This window comes from Tyto alba, unplaced genomic scaffold (genome assembly GCF_018691265.1).
Source record: "Tyto alba isolate M040663 unplaced genomic scaffold, T.alba_DEE_v4.0 Super-Scaffold_22, whole genome shotgun sequence".
Taxonomy (NCBI): Eukaryota; Metazoa; Chordata; class Aves; order Strigiformes; family Tytonidae; genus Tyto; species Tyto alba.
The window spans coordinates 11659922-11683476 of NW_024881296.1; the positions used below are offsets into that span (position 1 = coordinate 11659922).

The window sequence follows — 23555 nt, forward strand, 5'->3', positions numbered from 1 at the left end:
GCACTCGCTTGGTTCAGTATATCGAACCTCTCATTCGTTATAATCCAGGAAACCCAATCCCGCCCGAACGGTAAACCCGCGAACAAATTCGCAATATACTTACGCATCCTGCGTCTTCGTCCGGACTCCCGTGCACAGAATTTTTATGGGATTTTACCGGTTTCTCCTTTGCTCATTATTCTAGAATTTAGGTTCGTCGGTAAGGATGGGGTGGGCTATCAGTCGCGGGGCCGCGGATTGCCGCGGGGCGCCTCCCCGGAGGACAGAAGCCCACCGTTCCTTATCCGAGTCACGGCACCATGAAATTGTTATAAATTGAGACCACAATGGATCATAATCCAATTATAATTTTATTAATTATAGCAAGTAGAATATGAGCAAAGACAGCGCTGGACGACAGGGGAGTCTGCGCTCCGCCAACTGCCGTACTGATCAGTTCAAACAGTTCCTTTTTATACATTTTTACATTCGTGGTTGTCTTTGATCAGTACCCCTTCTGCTTGCACAAGTATCTGGTTTGTGTAAGCAATTGCGGTTATCTTATCTCACGCAGTCATCTTGTCTCACAGGTTATCTTGTCTCACACAAGCGGTGTCTGGCAGCTATTTGCATAAGCAGTTTTTTTGTCTTTTGCCGCCTAACCTTTACATTGAGCTTAACATAAATTTCAATAAACAATACCCTTAGTTCATAGTTTCTTACAATCCCCCCTTTTTCTTTTATCCTATTATTGTTTATTAGATGCTACTTTCATTTTCGTCACTGCAAGCAAACCTTTTTCCACAATTCCAACATTTATCATAACACTCTCAAGATAATACCTTACAATTACAATCATAGTTTTCACGTGGCATAACGCATTCACAACAATCTTTTCCACCAGGAAGCTCCTAATAGATCATCCCACCATTCTGAGTCTAACATTGAGGGTGTTTTCAGAGCACCATAGGTAAAACAGCTCTTATTCTATCTGCTATGTGCAGTTGTCGCCTTAATGTTTTTGCCGTGTGTTATTTATTCCTTGCTTTGTTCAGTTAATCCAACAAGTTGTGACCAACATGCAATTTGCTACTACTGTTTCACCTGTTGGTGTTAAGCAAATTCGAGCTGTGTGCCGAACTGCACAGTCAACCGTACTATCAGACACTCTGTAAACAATAATCAACAATTTATTAGCAAACAAGAACCTGAAATAATTAACTGTATAACAATCCAGCAAAGTCCCACGCGACACAATCAGAAAGAGAAAAAGTAAGAACCAAAGATATCAGCACTGTCCTTTGGATGTTGTCCTTTGATGTCTTGTTACCCTTACTCACGGGGCGATAGCGACAGAAAGATAGAGTCCAAGAACAACAGTCACACGCCGCGCGGTAACTCCTCTGATCAATAACATTTTCTTCTTTGAACTATAAGTCTGTTTCCATCACCTCATCAAGGTTTCGAGGGCGTCTTAGTTGTCTTCGTGATCTTGGAGGATTGGGGGGAGGAGGTGATCTCCGACACCAGCCACGAGACATTCCCTCGCATACCGCGATGGCAACGACAGTCACCACCAATATAATGAAAAATCCCAACAGCAGGGCGGCGCACACAGGATCGTCCCCTACTCCCATCTTCCCAAGATTGCAATCCAGCGGGATCAGTAAGATTAGTGGGATAGTCCAGCCCCAGGCTAGCGGCTTGACCGAGGAAGGTCCAAGTGCGCAATGAGCGGAAGTTTCTCTTCCACCCAGAATGCCTGTGCTGCCTAGATCTGGGCGGGCCTGGCAGTTGTTTTTGCCATCCGGGTATAGCCGAACTTTCGAGACCCTCCAACAACACATGCGCTTTGGACTGGGGGCGTGGAAATCCATTTTCCTGCTGCGTATGTGGACCCTGACTCCTGATCCCTACAGACCAGGCAGGTTCACCACTTGCGCTCTCACTCTTGTACCTCCGATACCGCGAAAACAATGGAGCGTGCTTATGCATGGGCAGCAATTTATTGTGCAGCCTTGATGTTGGTAGCCCTCACTTTGTTTGCCTTTTTACTACATATCTTTTGCCCTTGTAAATGTTCCTCTTTCAAGTGCCCATGTAGTTGTATCTGCTTATGTAAACCACCATCTCCTTTGGTTAACCATGTCGAAAATTCTGTTATAGGTCTTTTCGGCGGTTTTGGTACTGGCTGTTTTACTTCTGTCACATCTTTTACTTGGATTCTCTTCTTCCCACTAAAAATATCTCCATCCACCCTTCTGTCTTTGGGAAAGCAAAGCCACTCTGATGTTGGACATAACAGTAAAGCACTTGCTGCACAAATTTGCCACTATTAAAGCAAACCATACCAGGATGATTAGCAGAGGTCCGGTATAACATATGCTCCCACCTCTCATGCCTATGGGGTTGCAGCCCACAGCTGAGAAAAAGGTCTTCTTGGTGGCGAGCACAGAGGTTAACCCGGTCTTGCCCTCTACTGTTTAACAAATCCGTGTGTTAAGAGTTAGTCAATTCAAGTGCAGCTCCTTTGTAGCCACTTCCTTTGTTTCTAAGCAAAGCAAAATTTTGGCACTTTCCGATAGTGTCCTCCCATCAACTCTCAGGGACATCACAAATTCCGGGGACTAACCTCTTTTTCCCCGTAAATCAAGGTTACAGTTCATGCCCCTTCCCTATACAGTTATAAGACAATTTTCTCCATCTGCAAGAAATACCACATCCGGTAACACATTTCACATTCACACAAAACCCACGCTTCATGACATCCATGCATACACTCGAGACAAGGTATTACTCAATTAGGTTGATTTTCTAGCAATGCCTAATTGACTCCAAAATGCTCATAATCTCACATGTCTGTCAGTTAATGCTCGGTAAACGCCAGCTTTTCCCTGACAGTTTTTTTTTGTTTGGTTTTGTCTGTTTTTTTGGTTTTGTTTCCTTATACAGCAAGTAAGTAAATGAATAAGTAAATTTTCACAGTGTTACCTCTGAACCCAGTCAAAAACCCAGTCAAACCACTGGTTAAGAGTCATTCAATCCCCTCCTGATGAATTTACTTAGTCCTTTGAGGGTGACTTGTAGTTGGTCAGTTGATGGTACCACAGTCCACTCCTGAGGCTTTTCCACCGGTCCTTTTCCTCAGGAGGCAAGAGTCCACCCCTTTTCTTTTGTTCGGATCGCTGTCTCGGTGGTCAGCAGCACCTGAAATGGACCTTCCCACTCGGGAGTTAATGATTAATCTTTCCACACTTTTATCAATACCCAATCACCTGGTTTTACATTGTGGATATTAAAAGCCAATGGTGATATTTGAGGCAGAAGTCCTTTCTTTCTCAGTTTCATTAAAGTGTTACCAATGTTTCATTAAAGTGTTACCAATTCTTATTACATACTTTCTTACATACTGATCTCCTACTTCAGGGATGACAATATCCCTGTCATTACTCATACATAGTAATCCAAACATCATTTCATAGGGAGAAATACCCAGGTCTGTTCGTGGCTGAGTATTGATCCTTAATAAGGCCAATGGCAGGCATTTAATCCAAGACATCTGAGTCTCAATCATTAACTTAGTCAAGGTTTGTTTTGAAGTTTGATTCATTCTTTCTCCTCTTCCAGAACTCCGAGGATGCCATGGGGTGTGCCATGCCCATTCGATCCCTAAGGCTTCAGATAGCTGTTGTATATAATTTTTAAAATGAAATGTGTTCCTCCGCCCAAGTCTATTCTTTCTATTAATCCATATCTGGGGATAATGTTTTCCAGTAACACCTTGGATACCATGCTTGCCATTGCCCTTGGTGTGGGGGATTGCTTCCACCCAATGAGTTAAGTGAGCCACTAATACCAACAAATACTTCCACCTTTGTATTTAAGGTAGCTCTGTTAAGTCTACCTGGAGGCTTTGTATGGCTAGCTCCTATTCCCCAGCCACCCTTTTTTTTTTTTTTTTTTTTTTTATCTCATTACCTTTTTGTTCACTTTTTAACAAATCAAACATCGATCAACTAGTTGTTTAGCCACCATATATATATTCCTATACACCCATATTGTCTAAGGAAATGATCACAAAGTGATTGTGTTCCCCAATGTATTTTCTAATGTATTAATGACAGAATTTCTCATGATCTGAATTTCTCATGATCTTGTTTTGTTTAACATCTGCCTTCCATCTGCTAAAGTCCATTTTCCTTCTGAATCTTTTCCCCCCTTATTTTTAAGTATATCCTTTTCTTGTTCTGTGAAATTTGGGGCTAAATTCTCATAATCCCCTGGTATTATTACCAATAAAACTACCAATGATGATTCTGTAGCTGCTTCTCTGGCTACTTAATCTGCTAAATTATTCCCCCTTATTTCCATTGATGCTCCCCTCTGATGTCCTTTCACATGCACAATTGCAATTTCTGTGGGGAGCTTCAGGGCTTCTAAAACTTCTCTGATCAGCTGCTCGTGTACTAGCTCCTTCCCTTTTGTATTTATAAGCCCTCTTTCTTCCCATATTTTTCCAAATGTGTGGACCACTCCAAATGCATACTTTGAGTCTGTGTACACTGTCCCTTCCTTATCTCTCAAATATACCAATGTCTGTTTTAGGGCATAGAGTTCACAGACTTGTGCTGACCACCCAGCAGGTAATTTCCCCTTTTCAAACACTTCCATCTTCTGCCTCTCGATAATTACATAACCCAATATTTTTCCTTCTAGGCATCGAGAGGACCCATCAATAAATAGTTTTTCTCTATAGGGCAAAGGTTTATTTAACAGATCTTCTCTTATTTTCGTTTGATAATTTATAAAATCCAAACAGTTATGCTCTGGTTCCTAAATATCCTCCCCGATTCTCCTCCCATAATTCTAGTAATTTAACCACTAGTTTTCCTTCACCCAGCACCACACCTATTCCTAATTGCACTTGTAAATCTCTACCTAGCAAATTACATCCTACCCCTGGCATTAACAACAAATCATTAACAGCATATTGATCTTCCCCTTGTATTAACACATTCTTTATAACTGGGACCAAAAACCCCTTCACCTTTAGCCCCTACAGCCCAAGTTGTATCTTTTACATAATCTTCCTCTTGGGGTCTTAATTTCAAATTTATCAAGGGCTCTTCTGTTGGTATATCCCCCAGGAGGTAGAGTCCCTGACACCCCTAGTGATTACCACCCTCATCCTGTTGGGTTACTTCAAACACCAACAGGTCCCGTATTCTCTGGGGGCATTCTTGTTTATAATGCCCCCCCTCCCCACAATAAAAACATTCCCTTGTGATTTCCCTAGCCAGTGGTGCCTCTTGGTTCCACCTTCCCTTTCATTCCCTTGCCTGTTTCAAATTGTGATTTCCCGTCTGAGATTTCTTGTGTTTATTTCTAACAGCTTCTTGTGCAGTTATCATAATTTTAGCTTTAGTTTTAGCCTTTTCTTCATCCTTCCTAATATCTACTTTCTGTGCTTCTCTCAGGAGTTCCTCCAGACACTTATTATAATGACCTAGAGTCACTCATATCTCTCCTCCGCTCTTGTTCATTCTGATTCCACTGCAGAGGGGTTACAGGGAGTTTCCTTTCCCCGGGTATCCCCTGCTGATTTTCTCTCTCCCATATCCACATTCCAACCGTTCTGATCATCTGTCTTTCCTCAGGAGAGAAAAAAAATTCCCGTACTCGACTGCATCTCCTCCCATGTATATATATACTGGGTCCCAAAAATTGATCAATCTTCTCTGACAGCCCCACAGGGTCCTCTAAAAACCTCCTAAATTCATTCTTATACGCCCTCACTTCTACATTAGTGAGCGGCACATCCACAAATCCCATCCCCCCTTGAATTCCTGCCGCTGGGACTTCCCGGCAAGGGATTAACCCTAGCCGCCCCGTGCTCCCTTAAACGATTTCCCTTAAATCATGTATGAGCCGATATTTCCCATTTGGTTTCTTTACAGGCAGAATGGGGGTGTTAAAGGGTGACATACAAGGCTCTAAGATTCCTTGTGCTAATAATCGATCAATTTCTGGTTTTAATCCTCTCCGTCCGTCTAGGGAAATGGGATATTGCTTTACCCTCACAGGTATGTGGGGTTCAGAAACTTGGATTTTAATCGGTGGGATTTCCAGTCTACTAATTGTGTCCGGAGAGTACCAGACATCGGGGTTAATTTGTTTTTGCTCATCCACGGTCAAAGGATAAGTAGACACTGTTAGCTCTTGATTTTTCACTTTAATTTCTAATTGTAATTCAACAATTAAATCTCGTCCTAGCAGATTAAATTCTGCTTCAGGGACGAGCAAGAGTTCACCCATTCCAAATTTATTTTCAGTTTCGAATACCACATTTTTGATTTTGTTTACTTTAAATGGTTCTCCTTTTGCCCCAATTACTTGTACTTTTTCCGGGGAAATTTTACATCCCTCAGGTATTTGTTTAATAGTCGATTTTTCAGCCCCAGTGTCTACTAAAAAGGTGAATTCTTGTTTATGGGGACCTATTTTTAATTTTATCAAGGGCTCATGATGACTCCGGTCCCCTAAGATATAGAGCCCCTGGCTCTCCTATTCCGTTTTCAATATTTCCTCATCCCTGATCCTTTCTCTGCAATTCTTCTTTATATGTCCCTTCTTTCCACAGTAAAAACAACATCTCTGTTCCTTCTTTACTACTACGTTCCCTTGTTTCGTTCCAGCAGATCTGTGTTTACCAGTTCGTCCTTTACGATCCTCTCTGACCGCTGCTACCATCATTTTTACTTGTCGCTTGCTGCTCTCTTTCTCTCACCTTACATAGACTTTCTGAGCTTCTCTCAATAATTCATCCAACCCTCTATTCTGCCAGTCTTCTAACTTTTCAATCTTCTTTCTGATATCTTCCCATGATTTTGCCACAAACTGAGTTTTGAGGAGTGCTTGCCCTAAAGGGTCGTCTGGATTTACCTCAGAATACAGCTGAAGGGCTTTCCTCAGTCGTTCCAGCCACTCAGTAGGGCTCTCATCTTTCTTTTGCATTTCATTAAATGCTTTATTAATATTCTGGCCACAGGGTACTGCTTCTCTAATTCCCTGAATTACTATAGTTCTCAGGTCCTGCATATGAGTTCTATGCACCGGATCCTGATTATCTCTATTAGGTCTTTGGAGTGGCCATTTAATATCCGCTTGAGGTCCCTGGGCATGTTGAGCATCCCACAGTCTCATTCCTGCTCGTCTAATCATATCTCTTTCCTCGGTAGTAAATAATTGACCAAGGATAGATTGCATCTCATCCCAAGTATAAAGGTTTGGTCCAAAAAATTGATTTAATCTTTCTGCCACTCCGAGTGGGTCCTCAATTAAGTTTCCCATCTCGGTTCTTTTAAAATCTCATAGGTCAGCCGAGTTTAGGGGTACGGAAATATATCCGATCACGGGTTGAGGTCCCCCCATGGGTATTTCCCTTAGGGGGTACATCTGAGCTGCCCCTTTTTGGCTTCTAGTTACACGTCTAGGAGGAGGGGGAGACTCTTGTTCCGACTCCGGTGGGGGAGTGGGCGCTCTGGGGACCTCTGGAGGGGCTGTGGGAGCAGGAGGGGAAATGTAAGGAGGAGGGGTTAGAAGGGTTTCGTCTAACCCTTCCTTCTTTTTCTTTTGTTTAGTTTATTTCATTCAGCGGGTAAAGTCTAGCTCCCAGTCTTTTTAGCCACACTCCCGCATACTGACTTTCTTCCGGGTTAAGGGGTTTTTTATTATTAACCCAGAGATTTAATTGTTGCCTTATCCAATCTTCTTCTGACCCGCAGACTGGCCAAAAGACATTTTTAGAAATCTTCTTCCCTCCCCATATCTTAGTACAATATTCTATCATTTTCTGCTTATCTTTCCCTAGTGTTCCAGGGAAATATCTCCAATTGTCTAAGATATATGCCAGAGGGGTATTCTTAGGTACAGTGGGTACCCTTCCCATGGGAGTCGAAGGCTTGCTGCCCTTCGCCCCCATCTTCTGGATTATCCACAAACACACACTCACTTGCTCCCCTTGTTCCTGGCCCAGTCCCTCGCGGGAGATGGAAAACGCAGTACTTAAGGGTCCGCACTCGCTTGGTTCAGTATATCGAACCTCTCATTCGTTATAATCCAGGAAACCCAATCCCGCCCGAACGGTAAACCCGCGAACAAATTCGCAATATACTTACGCATCCTGCGTCTTCGTCCGGACTCCCGTGCACAGAATTTTTATGGGATTTTACCGGTTTCTCCTTTGCTCATTATTCTAGAATTTAGGTTCGTCGGTAAGGATGGGGTGGGCTATCAGTCGCGGGGCCGCGGATTGCCGCGGGGCGCCTCCCCGGAGGACAGAAGCCCACCGTTCCTTATCCGAGTCACGGCACCATGAAATTGTTATAAATTGAGACCACAATGGATCATAATCCAATTATAATTTTATTAATTATAGCAAGTAGAATATGAGCAAAGACAGCGCTGGACGACAGGGGAGTCTGCGCTCCGCCAACTGCCGTACTGATCAGTTCAAACAGTTCCTTTTTATACATTTTTACATTCGTGGTTGTCTTTGATCAGTACCCCCTTCTGCTTGCACAAGTATCTGGTTTGTGTAAGCAATTGCGGTTATCTTATCTCACGCAGTCATCTTGTCTCACAGGTTATCTTGTCTCACACAAGCGGTGTCTGGCAGCTATTTGCATAAGCAGTTTTTTTGTCTTTTGCCGCCTAACCTTTACATTGAGCTTAACATAAATTTCAATAAACAATACCCTTAGTTCATAGTTTCTTACAACGTGATACATTCTACCCTCTCCCTTATGGAATGCTTTGGAGCTTTTTACAATTTTTCTCAACAGCCAAGTCCACACATGTATTTTTCTTGGAAATACACTAAGTTGTTTGTTCCAAGATCAGTAACGCAGGCCCTACATGAAAAAAAAAAAAAAAAAAAAGTTGGATGTACTTATTTTACAAAACAACCAAAAGTTCAAAATTTTGCCTTAAAGTTGTAGGTGATGTTTGCTCTAGGCAATTTTCACTGCCTGAAGACAGGGAGAGTGGGAGTGTGTGTACAAGTGTAATAAAAGCTCATTGATTCTGTGTCACAATTATGCTGTGCTACATGGGTATGCTGCAAAGTATTTAACACCACAACAAGCTTAAAACCAAAATCCTTCAAAAATTAGCACAGTAGCTGTGAGGTAAAGAGAACTATGTTCTCATCATCAGCATTTTCCAATCTCAGACAAAAATGTGGTACTTGATTTTTAGGATCTTTCCAGCTAGGAAGTCCTCTTCCTGGAGTTTCATACAAAAATAAAGTAGAACAAGGCTTAAAATGCCTTATATTTTAATTATTTGTTCAGTTCTTTACTCGCATCCCAAATAATCCAATAGAAATCTAGTCTTGCAGTTTGGAGTATAGCATTTCTTTAAAGTCTGTATCCTTCCCAGATCTTTCCTTCCCATTAAATGAAACTGAAAGGTAACAAATACAACACAAACCCTTTCTCAATGCGTGACCACGTGAAAACTGCTGCCAAAAATACAGTATTAAGAATTTAGCAGGACACAAAGCAGGGTAAGACATTTGCACACACAACAAGAATACCCATGGTCTTACTGTTTAATACTACTTATTATGAAGATTTTAAACCAATCTGTAATTAGTAACTAGCAAATGGCTTCCCTGGAGAGAAGCTATTCCACATTTGCTTGTGGTGCCTACTCACTCCTTTCTTCTATGCAGCCAACTAAGAATATAGCTACTAGCATAGTAAGTCTTAATTCTATTTCTTATACTCCCTCTTGTTTACTATATGTGATCAGAGTTACAGGCGAAAGTGTCACTACAAACTTTTAAAATTAACACATACTGTGAGCATGCTTGCTGCTGGACATTTTTATGCAAGGACTTGTTTGATCAGATATATTACAACTCCTCACCTAAATCACAATCAGAAGCCCTCATTGCTATGTAAGCAGAACATTTTCAGGTGGACCTTTATAAGCTGGTTTAAGAATGACTGGTGTTTTAAACTTGATTTGGTACAACATCAGCATATGTTTTGCAGAATATACAATGAAAACCTGGTTAACTTTGGAACACTTGGAAGACCACTGGAAAATACTTTTATTAGTATTATACTATAAATATTTTAAAATATTATTAAAAGAATGCAAGCGCGCCTTTCGATAAAGAACTATGGAATTCAAGTAGTTCTATGGGAGGAAACCTATACAGATTTTCCTTTGTAAGTTCAATAGTTTTGTTGCCTTAAGAAAATTAAAGGAAGAGATGTGAAAGGGAAGGCTAAATAGGAAGAGCTCTGAACTCCACACACATTGCTAAAAGCACCGAGCCAAACAAGAGGAAGTGCTACTATAAACCCATCCACGAAGAGATGGAGTCATCCCTTTCATTGATGCTTTAGTGAACAAATTTTGGGGTCTGTTTTTTTCTTTTTTTTTTTTTTTTGTTTTGTTTTAAGAACTATCCACGGTTACTACAGAAGTTTCTCATTTTATGTCTCCAACAAAAATATTTGACTGCGAATTTATTTATGCTTAGTTACATAAAAAGTAAAAGATATATTAAGCAACACTGGCCATGCTACTGCAACAGAGAAATAGCTTTCTGGTTTACCAAAAATATTTTAAATCATTTTAACATGGAACTAAATATGGACAAAAGCACATGAAGTTCATTAAGACAGATAATCATCAGTTCCCTTCGTAAAGGCTGGAACAATTTACATCCTCTGCTCTTTAAATTACTCTACATTTCCATAGTATAAAAGTAATTATCACTATTGGCACCCACTGAGCGACCATTCTGATAGTTTTATAAATAACATCTAACATCTTAGAGTAGATTAATGCTGCATTTCTATGTTTGTTTATTTTGCCTTGGCTCTTCCTGGACTTTATTTCCTGTACATTTCCTATTGAAAAGATGGTAATTATTTATTTAGCATATCTGTCACATTCAAGATGAATATTATCTCTTGATTAATCTATAATAGCCCAGTTGTAGCCTTCATTTTATCACCCCAGACATATTTTTAAAAGGCATATATACAAGCAAGAGTATGTATTTTTAAAATAAATTCTTAATGTTTTTTAAACTGTATTCTCCTTGTTACACACAGTTATTAATTAAAACTCTTACTGAAACCATTTTTAGTTACCTGAGGAAGTGAGGCTCAAGTAGTCACTCTTTTTCTGACCATCGCTCCTCCTAACAGCAAGCTTTAGAGAGCTGGATATTTCAGAGATACAAAGCTCCTAAAAGTTCTGGGAGAATGGAGGGCTGAGCAGAGCAAGTTCAAAAGAACAAGTCCATCATTCCACTGGCAGAAGTACTACGCTAAAAGTTCAACAGCTCCCAGATTCTTACAGCCTGCTGGCTGGCAGGCCCGCACCCATACTGCTCCTCTGTGCTCTGCCTTTGCAGGATATTTGCCATTCAGGTTATCTTCCCCACAGAATATTGCTGGTTCCCAACCAAGAGGGTAAGAGTGACCACAGGTGCATGTTGAGGTTCATCACAGTTTGTGATACAGGACACATCCCTGAGAAACAAGACATTACCCATCCTCCTGCATATGTTTTTATCTCCATTTTATCTTAATAGGATTGCTTTACTTTGAATCAAAAGCAAATCGCTTTCCTTACGTTGCCAGAAATTCAGAAGTGCTTTTGTCCCTTTAGCCTTGGATGTACATACAACGTACTATTACAAGTTACAGAGATGGAAAGAGAAAACATAAATATGTTGCATGTACTTAGTCCACAAGATGAGCAAGTGGAGAGCCATCCTGTCCAGGCACACAAGCATTTTTAACAGAAAGAGTGCATTCTCACGATATTGTGCGTATAAACACATAAGAACCGTAATGAATTAAACAGAAGATGTTTCAAATAAAGGTCCAATAGTGTCAGCCCATACATCCATGTAGTCAAACTCAAGTGAAGAAGAGCTGCTCTAGAATACACTTGTAACTACCAATCTTCAATCTTCTGCTGACAGAAAGGTGGTTGTTAAAAGAACACTGAATAATCACAACAAAACAATTATCCTTTATTATTTGTATCTTAACTCTAAGTAGTAAGAAAAATTCCATGAAGAACAGAGCTCCAAAGGCTGACTTTTATTCCCACTTTCTCCTCAAGTTCAAAGTGCTTTTCAAGCAACTTTTGCAAGTTTGGTTCAGAGAAAGAAAACACATTTTATTTTCAAATCCTCCACAACTTTTAATATCTGAAAATTTTATAAAATTCCAGTCTATACATTGTATTCAGAATTTATAATGAGATAGGAGCAGCCTCTGCCCAAAGTCTTACTGGATGAAATGGAGAAGTTAGCAGTTTACTTAAATTTAGAGATCTAAATAAAAGAACAGTTTACTGGACAGTAGTATGGGATGTGAATTTATAGTGTGGCACCTCTGTCTTACTAGCAGCTCCTGCATACACACTTCTACTGCAGCAAATCTCAAGTAGGCTACTTTGTGTGAACTGCCTTGAGTTCCTCGCGCATGCCACACAGTAGGAGTTACTGTGGAAAGGTAATACATACAAAGCTAATACATAGATTACCCTGTCAGAAGTTGCTTGCGTGTCCAGAACTTCACTGTATTGACTCATTTTCAGCCTTAGTGTTAAAGGCTCAACCGACAGGCAAATGGTCAGTTTTAACCCCCACCATATAAATGTTAAAACTGAAGAAGCTGTGGTCCCAGATCAGCCCAAGCCAGTCTCAGTGCTGCCAGGATCCCGACGCTCTTGCCTGGCCACAGCCACCAAGTCCTGACTACCGCCTCTGCCTTGGCTGCAGGACTCACATGGCCGCACTGAGCTATTTCAGCATGTTCGACTAGTGACAGACTAACTCTTGTGCTCTTCACTCCCACAAACAAATGACTGGTTCCCAGAAGCTAACACACAGCAATCTATCCCCAAAGCACAAGGAGCGGGGCTGGGTGGCTTGTGGAGAGGAGAAAAGGAAAGAACAGGGCAGGAGCAGGACAGCCAGCAGCCAGTTTGCTTGGGCTGATATGAGAACACAGGTCAACTACACCAAATCCACCAAAGCCTCACAGCAGTTCTTATATTTCAACAGGTCTATAGGAACTGTAAGAAGTATTAACATAACAGCTATTATTCAAAATATAATGTAGTTTTTCACATTTACCCATTATAGTTTAAACCTACAAACTTTTTAAAAAGTTTCTGTATTTTTATTCTTTTTATTCACTTGCCTCAACCATTTTTTATAACACATCACAAACCAATGACTAAATTCTTCATCTCTCACCTCATAATACACTAATTCAGTCTTTCTTTTAAATCTGCTTTAGATTAGTGACCCCAAGTGTCAATAAATACCTTGAAAACAAAGGGAGGAAGAATTCCTATGGAAATAACTATAGAAATAAACCAATACACAGACATCTTCGAATAAAATTTTTTTGAAGGCCATAGCACTGTCCCCCTACACCCGCAATAAATAAAAATAGTAAGGCATAATGCTTTACTTGGTTTTGGAATTAAACTGCACCGAGGAAAGACCCACAAAATATGGGAACTCAAGGATCCTAACCTGCAAAATCTAGTCTTCTCCCAAAGTGCTGTTTGAAGTAATTTTATGAATTCCACTAAAAAGAACAGTGAGGTTGGTTTTTTTGTTTGTTTGTTTGTTTGTTTTTTTTGTTTGGTTTGTTTTTTTTTTACTAAACTGAAAGTTCCCATTTGCCTCAACTGGGCAGGAAATGACTCAGAACTTCCTGGTTCACCATCATGTCTTGATATTGATGTTGCAGCCTTTTTTTTTTTTTTTTTTTTTTTACTGCCACCTTACAGAGGACTTCACTATGTGCTATAGGCTGTCCAGACAACACACAAATAAAAACTAATTCACCTTGTCAAATATTTAAGTAAATACCCAGTAATATTAACTGGACCAACTAAAAATTGTTATTGTGTAGGGTACATAAACCGGGTAAATAGAATAAGAGATCATAAAAGCAATGTTAGAAGCTCTAGCAGAAGAAAACTTCTTGCTTCCTAGCAAACTAGAGCTCAAGGCACGATGAATAAAAACTTTAAAACTTTTCTACTATGTGTGGGTACTGAAATGTGATTCAGACATCAGGAATTGAAGTTGTTGAATAATGTAGTTCTTAGCTCTGCTACAAACACTGACCTTCTCAAAGCAAGTAACCAGGCAGCATTTTGAAACCATCCACTTGCAATAATAATCCTGCAAGTGATCAATGCAAACCAGATTCTGGAGTATCAGTCTGCCCTAAAGGGGGAAGTTGACCATTGCTATTTGCAGTTTAGGCAACACAACACCTGAACATGTTTAACTTCTGCAGTTGTTATAAATTGAGACCACAATGGATCATAATCCAATTATAATTTTATTAATTATAGCAAGTAGAATATGAGCAAAGACAGCGCTGGACGACAGGGGAGTCTGCGCTCCGCCAACTGCCGTACTGATCAGTTCAAACAGTTCCTTTTTATACATTTTTACATTCGTGGTTGTCTTTGATCAGTACCCCTTCTGCTTGCACAAGTATCTGGTTTGTGTAAGCAATTGCTGTTATCTTGTCTCACGCGGTCATCTTGTCTCACAGGTTATCTTGTCTCACACAAGCGGTGTCTGGCAGCTATTTGCATAAGCAGTTTTTCTGTCTTTTGCCGCCTAACCTTTACATTGAGCTTAACATAAATTTCAATAAACAATACCCTTAGTTCATAGTTTCTTACAGCAGTTGAAGTTACCAATACAGTATGTTAAAGAATGCAATCGGGCCATAAAAATGGAGAAAAAAAAAAAAAAAAAAAAAAAGGGCATGTGTTTGTTTAAGAAAAGCTAGAACAAAATACACATGCAGCATGAAAAACAATTATATGTGATTTAGAAGTTGCAAATACTGAAGAAAGAAATACTTATTCTAGAAAAAATTAAAACGGCAGTATTGGATAATGCCAAACAATGAAGTTCCTATAGCAAGCTAAAGAATTTAATGCAACAGCATTACATTGGGCCTTGCATTGTTATATAAAAACTGATCCTGCCATCCACAAGTCATCTGCAGTACCTGAAGATCCACCGACTTCAAGACCTGGGGCAAACAGACAACTTACACATGCTCAAGGAAGTCCAAAATAAAATTCTGAATGAGAAAAAGAGCCAACAAAACAAGCAGGGTATGAAGATTCAGCACAAAATAAATTCCATGTGACAAACTACAGTTAATGGAAACAATACTTTTTCTGCTATGGCTACTTTGTTTCAAACATTGTTACTGACAAACTTTAAAAAAAATAATGGACTTTCAAGTGATTGCCTCAAGCTATGCCCAAGGTTAAGTTCAGCCTGGCTTTTTTTTTGTGTGAATATACTTTTCCATTTTGTTGGGTTTTGGTTTGTTTTTGTTGTTTTGTTGTTTGTTTTTTTTTTTTTTTGTTGTTGTTTGTTTTTTTTTTTTTTCTTCTTCCAAATATTTATTCTTTTTTTGCAATACACCTACTGACTATATCCAGCTAATCCTTTTCTCTAATTCCAGTTCTGTGCCAGCAACATTATCTTTCTTACTGTTCTCCAACTAGGAAAAAAGCTGAAGAGAACAAAGTCATGCGGTACTATCTACAGAAGAGGAAGACAAGGTTTTAAAAAAATAAGCATGTTCATCAGGAGCCTCTCTGCACCTCCCCATAAAACAAGTGGACACAATTCTCTAAATTCGGAATCTGTTTTCAACAGATGAAAACAGCCATACACTTTCATTCTCCAACTGGAATTTCAGACTTCTATGAATTTGCATCTCATTTTGATATTCTGCATCAAATTTAACTGTATGACTGATACTGGGCATGCCATTTCACCTCTTAAAAGAGCACTCAGCAATAAAAAGTTACATATAGGGCTCCCTGCAATATATTAAGACTGCAACTGGTCTAAAAAGAGATTACAAGGTGTATTTAGAAGCTGATGAGTTAAGATTTGATTAATTAAAAATATGCTACAGAATTTGTGATCCAAATGGTAATAGTCAAAACTAAACCCACTTATTTTAACAAACAGGCATGAATTATAACAAACTTACAACTAATTAATTTCACTAAGGATGCTAGAGATTCAAGTTAGTGTAGACTTCACCAAAATAAAGGTACGACTCAATTATCTCTAACAAGGTTCAACAAAATAATTCATGTGATATTTAAAGGACTATTAGAGCATGATGACTGAGTAGCATTTCGAAGAAAAACAGTTTTTGAAAAAGACCTTTCATTATGTTTATCAGCAAGAACTGAAATAGTAAAACAAACACAAAATGACCAGAGGGCAGTATCACTTGTAACATGAATTTACTGTAGTGGCTCCATGATTCTTTTATCAACCAGTTGCAATCATTCTTCAAAACTCTGCTAATCCAAAAGCTAAACAAAAAGAAGTTCTTGGTTCTCAGTGGTTCCTCAATGGCTTCCTGAATAAATTCTGCTTACAATTCAAAACAGATTTGTGATGGCCAGTTTTACAGTCAACTTAAAGCTAAAATTCAAGCTGTGTTTTTGACTTGTGAATCATTTCAAAGGTCAGTTCTTACAGGAAGGGTTTGGCCCTCATATTACACGACTAATCCCTTTGGAAACCAATAAAAGAAAACACGATCATTTAAAGAAAGGTTATATGGATGAGCAGAAGAATAATCTTCATTAACCTCACAAAACCGGGTTTTGTAATTACACTTCAGTAATTACAAAGCAAATGTAGGAAATCAAGATTTTAATTATTGAATTAAGCTGGTATACAACTGAACATGTATAAGAAACAAAGGTCTGAAAAATACAAAAGGCCATTTTTACTGAATTGCCTTTGCAAGAGATAGCTGAAGAAATGTGGATCCTTAATAGAAACTACACCTGACTCAAAGTTCCAAGCAGAAAATAGATGGAAACTAGCAATGCCTTAGCAGAAAATACTTATATACTTGCATCTTTTTCATCTCTCCCTTGGCACCAGATCATAGCTATTCATGGAGAAAAGATACTGCGTTTGAGTCAAACCAGTGGTCCATCTATGTGGCCATTATTACATTCCTAAGAATATTCCAAAGGAAAAAAAAAAAAAAAGTTAAGTAAAGCTACAATATTACTCATTAAATGTCTTCTATTTAGCAAATGAAATATTAAAATTAAGTAGAATAATTCCAGACATCAAGGTTCCTGCAATGTTGTAGTTCCACAGGACTAAATAATCAGTTAAGTCATGGGGGGGGGCAGAGGAAGAAGGTGGGATTAATTAAAGTAAGAAAAATGTATATTCATGAGAAAACAGAAAAGAGATCATGACATTCCATCTTCATGAATTCTCCTTTCTAATACTGAAATGTAATCCACAACGAGAAGACAAATGAGAGATAATTGAAAAGGCTTTGGTTTTGAACACAGAACAGAATGCATATTTAGATGGCCAAATATTTGCAATTCAACAGAAAAATCAGCAACAAAATTATTTAAGCATGTAATTTTGAGGAAGAAGTCATAAGTACATCTGATTTAATGCATTCAGTGTACTGCTACTTTCAGACCATAATGGTTAGCTAATGGATTGATTACAAGTTCTTCACGCAATACCACAGCTGAAGACTAACAAAATACCCTGTGCACAAAGAAACATCTTGGAAACGCCAGGGAGTGGCACCACTTCAGTTATTATTGGTCTGAAAAGCTCAATAATTGTAGTTCTTCCTGGAAAGAAACAAAATGAGCAGAACCAGAATGTCATTTGGAATGAGCTGCAAAATGAGATGAGATCTGGAAGGTCCATCACACAGATTTTAGAAGATTCAGCTATTTGTCAAGGAAGATATCCTCTTAGTTTCATGGAGAAGATGAGAATATAAAACATTTTGGTTCACAAGAATGGAAACAAGTAAACAAAGGACCTTATTACAAATACAAAAAATCCTTGCAATAAACACAGCAGAACAAATCAAAGCTAGACTGTAAGAGGGCTGCAGTTGCTGAACCTGAACTGGCTCCCTAAATCCACCAGTGGATGATGTTGGAGCTCTAAAAACCATCTAGCTGAGGAAAAGTCTGTTTTTCAGTAACCATATCTAAGAGGAAGAAAAGAGAAGGAGAAACAAAGTTGACAAATATGCTGGCTCACATGGGAAGAACTGTGATGTTTTATTGAGCAGGGGATGAAAAGAGGGAAGATGCTTCATATCTGATTTGAATAAATGAAAACAATTTCTCTAAACATATACCAAATTGCACTTTCCTACAACTCACAGAAATCACACACTTCAAAACTAGTAAATAGGGAAGAAAACCCCATGAAAATATTTCAAAACTTACAGCCTTAAATTCTGTGAAAGAGAATATAGCAATATTAGCCTGGCACAAAAATCCCACTTTTCCTTGTACAAAGGCCACACCACTTAACTGCTTCTCCTCCCTCTTTTCATATCTACTTCGCAGAGAAACATTTTTTTTCACCCAGTGATATGTTCTGAATGTTTCGTCTGTGGCGGTGGACATTTTACATATCAAGGACACTAAGTAAAGGCTAACGATAAGAACAAACCCAGTATCTTAATTATTTTGTTTTCTTGGATTTATACATAATCCACCCCCTTTCTGATCGCAGTAGTCTACAGTGGCACAGGGGACAGCCAGATAGGACAGCTAAGCAGAACGAATGTATCTTTGCTACTGGAAAAGGGAATATTCCTTCCTTGCAGGCTTGACACTGCTGTCCCCATTCTGTGTATTTGCTCTGGCACTCATCTGACCACACAGTAAGATAATTCAATTTGCTAACCCAAGGGAGAAGGCAAAAAAAAAAAAAAAAAAAAATCAAGCAAAACAAAAAGAAAAGAAATAGTTTTCTGCTGGGTTAGTCAAGTGAATTAACTTCTCATGTACTTAGAAAAGTACCAAAGCCACTCTAACAGCAGTACAGCCATGATGTAGCAAAACCAGTGAGTAACTCTGAATACTCCATGCAGCAGCATTGAGATAGGAGCTGCTAGTCAGTCTCTTTAGCATCCACCTACTGCCAGACTTACTTCTTATCCACCACCTAAGAGTCTGCACGATACACTTCAGTGATGCAGCACTGAATGCTTTCCCACATAAAGGCCTCCCCCTCTGAAATCTGTCAGCTATCTACTAAAACATCTTCCTGGGTGTTATTTGAAACTTCTAGGACAAGCTGCTTTTGACACAATAAATGATACAAAAAATACATATATCCATTTAAGATATATGGGTTTCTCTGAAGGTCAAGCAAAATTTTAATTAAAAAGGTCATTCTAAATAGAAATGCACCTGTAAAACAAAAACAGGCTCCCAGCTTTTGGGGGTTCGAGTCAGAGAAACTAAACTACAAGAGTGAACCAAGTATCTGCAATTTATCTCAATATTTTTATGCATGTATAACTGTTCAACAGACAGATACACAAAGTTATTTAAAAAGTAGTTTGTACTCTCTTCCCACCCTAATTTGCATGTATTAGGTTACAGTTTAAGTCACATGATCACATACTATTTTTCCCCAGGACATCTGTCTCATTCAACACACTGGATAGATTCTGATCCAGGGAAACATTAGCATTGTGCACTGAAGGAAGCTGCTCTCTGTAGACCAGTCCATTGAAAATGTGCAGATACACAACGATCAATATTAGAACGGAAGAAATGCTGGCTTTTGGTGAGAGCATTATAAACCTAATAGGCAACGGAAGACCCTCACAGGCGCACTTAGCACAGTGAAGATGTGTACTTTAGAAAAGATAGAGACATTTAAGGCTAGCTCCTAGCTAGCAAATTTGAAGCTCCATCCCCCAGTAACAAAGAACTTCCTTTTCTCAAATTTCAAACAGCCTCCTGGTTGCAATCATATCAATTTTTACTACATTATGTAGCATGTTCTTCAAAGAAGGGGAAGTGCATGCCATCGCGTCCTTTTACAACCTCACAAGTGCTAGAAGCAGATAGCAGGATTTCTGCAAGTAAATTCTGCTATCTTCATGGATTTGTTTCCCGATTCCCCTGTTCAAAATAATCCAAAGGAAAACCAGAATTTCACAGATTTTCTTGGCTTTGTAGCTAAAGTAGAAACAATCTGTTTTACCTCCGTTTCATTCTGCCTGCAAAGCTTGGAAATTCAGTGCTAACACGGAACATGGAAATTGTCTTTTTAGGAGACTCAAGAAGATACTACAGTGTCAATATACATTAAATACCTTTTCCCTGCATTTGCAAGAACTGGAAAGGCTACTTCAAACTAAAATTCTGCAGCTACTTGTGCCTCAGGTTTCATTCCAGTCATTCAAGGAATTTTCCCAGCTCCCACCTACAAGTAAGCACAGACTTTTCTAGTTAATTTTCATAACCCAGCTTGTTTCTGGCTTGTATGTTATCAACACAATTGTTAAAAAATTCTGCCTGCCAAGTCTGTTACAGCTGATGATGCACAATACAGCAAGAACCCCTTATTCTTTGCAAAAGTCAGGTAGAATAGTTATGGGAAGCAGTCACCTGTCAGAAAAAAAAAAAAAAAAAAAAAAAAGCAGTACCATGATAAAGTTCAGTAACAACTTCTATGTCAGAACATTTCTCCTTAAAATAATTAAACATTTTTATCTGATCCATTACAAATAACTTCTAGATTCTTGAGATTTTGACAAAATTGTGTATAACCTCAGGTACACTATTCTCTATTCAGGCAGCCCTCCTGACCTCCTTCAGACAAAAAAAAAAACAAAACAAAACAAAACAAAAAAAAACACAAAAGCCAAAGCAAAGAACAACAAAACATTTATGTGAAAGTGACAAAGTTTTTTAAAAAATACCAATCAAAGAGTAAGGTGGAGATTCTTTGTGGTATTTAACTTTTTCCCTGTTAAATAAAACTTAAAGTTGAGGAGCTTCCACACTAAGAGTTCAGTTCCAGTAAGACAGCCTTCTCAGCATCTGGACATAAAGTAATCCCCAGAGGAAATTAATCATAGGAAATCACAGCATATTTAATCATATCTTAGTTGAGTTTACAAAATCTGTCCTGTCCCATGTATCATTTTACACAGGCAAACCCAGGGCCAAGAACGCCATCCCAGTGTCTCGAATGGAATTCCAGAGGAGAAAAGCTGATCATCGCAATGCTAGAGCTGGCTTTATTCTTTCCAAGGAGTTAAATATGAGTAGCTTTGCTTCCACAGGGAAGAAAATAATTTCTTTAAAGTGCAGACCAGCGGATGCTGTCTGTAATCTCTTGCCATAAGAACGCGATTCTTATGTATCTTCAACTCCTCAGCATAGCATCTACATCTGCTTTTTTTCCCCCCATACCGCCGTAAGAACAGATGGGGTAACTGTCAGCTCATCTTAAAAACGCTTAAAATAACGCCCCAACGGCTGGCAGCCATCCCCGCGCGCTCCTGTCACGAGACGCACGAGTACCGCCGCCCCACGCCACGCCATCCGCGGGGCCCACCGGGGAGCCAGCCCGAGGAGGGAGCGTGTCGTGTCGTGTGGGTGCCGTGTCCCCCCCCCCCCCGCCTCTCTCCCCCCGCCCGCCGGGAGCCCAGGGCGCAGGAGGGCTGCGCCGCCCGCCCGCCCCGCCGCCAGCTTCCTCTGCTGCAACGCGCTTTTCTGCTCGAAAAATCGCCATCGGGTTTTTGTTAGCTCAGTAACCCGTTCGTTTCCACGCCAGAGAGACAAAGTGGGGTCCGCGGCGCTGCCTCTCGCCACCAGGAACAACAACAAGGAAAAAAAAAAAACAAAAAAAAAAAAACAAACCCCACCGTTATTTTAGGTTTTCCCCGAGATGAGCGTCAAGAAAGAAATGATCACGCCTTCAGGAGAACATTGTTGAATGCAGAAGACCCGCCTCGTTGGGTGAAAACACGCAATAAGAGAAAAGGCAAAACCAACAGATTTTCTCCATCATCCTTCTCAGAAGACATTGTTTTAAGGGGACGGGGGGAAGCACCGCGGTTCAAAAGAACGGTATCACTGGTTTTTAAATCTGGAGAAACACGCCTCCTCCAGCCCCGGGGCAGTTTGTCAAGTAGGGGCAACCGACAAAAAAACCAAACGAAAAAAAAAAACCCCACAGACATCCGCCTGCGGGAGGGGAAGGCAGGCTGAGAAGCCCGGCGGCCGGGTGGGTGGGTGGGTGTGCCGGCGGCGGCGGCGGCCCCGGCCAGGCCACCATGGGGCGGCGGGGCTGAGAGGGGCAGGGGGGACGCGGGCAAAGGGGTCTGGCAACGCCGTCCGCATCCAGCCTGCGCCCCCCGCCCCACCGCGCTCACGGAGGGGAAAACAAGGCGGGGGCGCCAAGCAGCCTCCGGACCCGGCGGAGGGGGGAGCGGGCTCTGCCCAGCCCGCGCTACCGCTCCCTCCACCGGCGGCACGGCTGACCACAATAGGCGCCGGGCCGACAACGAAGGCAGACAAAACGGCGCGACCCCCGTCACGGCCCGCTCTCCCCGTCACGGCCCGCTCTCCCCGTCACGGCCCGCTCTCCCCGTCACGGCCCGCTCTCCCCGTCACGGCCCGCTCTCCCCGTCACGGCCCGCTCTCCCCGTCACGGCTGCCGTCCGAGCCGCGGTCAGGGCGGCAGCATGCCCACTCACCCCTTCGAGGAGGTTCGCCGCGCCGGGCCGGGGCCACCCCTGGTGCCGCCGCCGGTGCTCAGTGAGCCGGCATCCCCGCGGGGCGGGGGCGGTCCGGTCGGTGTCCCTCTGGCAACGGCCCCAACGTTATTCCCTCCACATAACGGCTAACGGGCACAGCGGGGCACGGCACTGCGCAGACGCCGCCCAGGCTCACACAATGCGGGGGAGGGGGGGGGCCCTGCGCAGGCGCACCGCGCCTGCGCCAGCCGCAGACACTAGCTCTCCGCGCGCGGCGGCGGGAGGGAAAACACCGCGAACCCGCCTCTTTCACCGCGCGGCCGCGGGGACGTGGGCGGAAGAGCCGCGCTGTGCGCAGGCGCGGATGCAGCCGCAACCCACAACAAAGGGGAGAGAAGGGGCTGCCAGCATCCCCCCTCCGCCGCCTCTTTCCCGCCCGGCGGTTCCGCCTCTCGTAGGCGCGCCGCGCTGCTTGCTGGGATTGGTAGTTTGATTGGCGGCTTTCCCGCGCGCCGCGTCGTGGCGGGTAGCAACGGCCGGCGCTGAGGAGCCGGAGTGGGGTCGCCTGTGTCCCTCGCCCCCTCCCGCCGTGCGGGAGCTGTTGTTCCCCCGGGGTCCCGCGGCGGTTTGCGGAGCGTGGGAAGGCGGAACGGGCCGAAGTGCTGTTCCCCACCGGCGCCGCGGGGCAGCGCCGGCTGCTTTCCTGGGAGGCGGCGGCGGCGGCGTCCTCCCCATGCGGGCGCCCCGCGGGGAGCCCGCCCTAGAAGAGTCCCTGGAGCGGTACCAGAGGCGCCTCCGAGGTGAGCGGGCACCGCCGCGGCGGAGCGGCGCGGGGTGAGGGCGGGCTGCTTCTCCCGCCGGCTTCTCGCTTCTGCCGCTTCCCGGTTGTGCTGGAGGGCTCCGCCGGAGCCGGCTGCCCCC

General features: G+C 41.8%; 2 protein-coding genes across 7 annotated transcripts in view; one reads left to right on the forward strand and one right to left on the reverse strand.

Annotated features, from left to right (window-relative positions):
- The window catches only part of CEP170 (centrosomal protein 170), a 117164-nt gene extending 94357 nt beyond the window's left edge, over window positions 1-22807 (reverse strand). For 3 of the 4 annotated variants that reach the window (XM_042795600.1, XM_042795599.1, XM_042795598.1), the window contains exon 1: window positions 22635-22807. The gene's annotated coding sequence lies outside the window, so the exon portion shown is untranslated. The remainder of the gene's footprint in view (window positions 1-22634) is intronic. The other variant, XM_042795601.1, reaches the window with a different exon arrangement.
- Window positions 22808-23129: 322 nt separating this feature from the next.
- Window positions 23130-23555, forward strand: part of SDCCAG8 (SHH signaling and ciliogenesis regulator SDCCAG8) — a 118138-nt gene continuing 117712 nt past the window's right edge. For 2 of the 3 annotated variants that reach the window (XM_042795603.1, XM_042795604.1), the window contains exon 1: window positions 23130-23434. In XM_042795603.1, the coding sequence (XP_042651537.1) occupies window positions 23368-23434 (67 nt within the window). In that variant the 5' untranslated portion in view covers window positions 23130-23367. The remainder of the gene's footprint in view (window positions 23435-23555) is intronic. The other variant, XM_042795602.1, reaches the window with a different exon arrangement.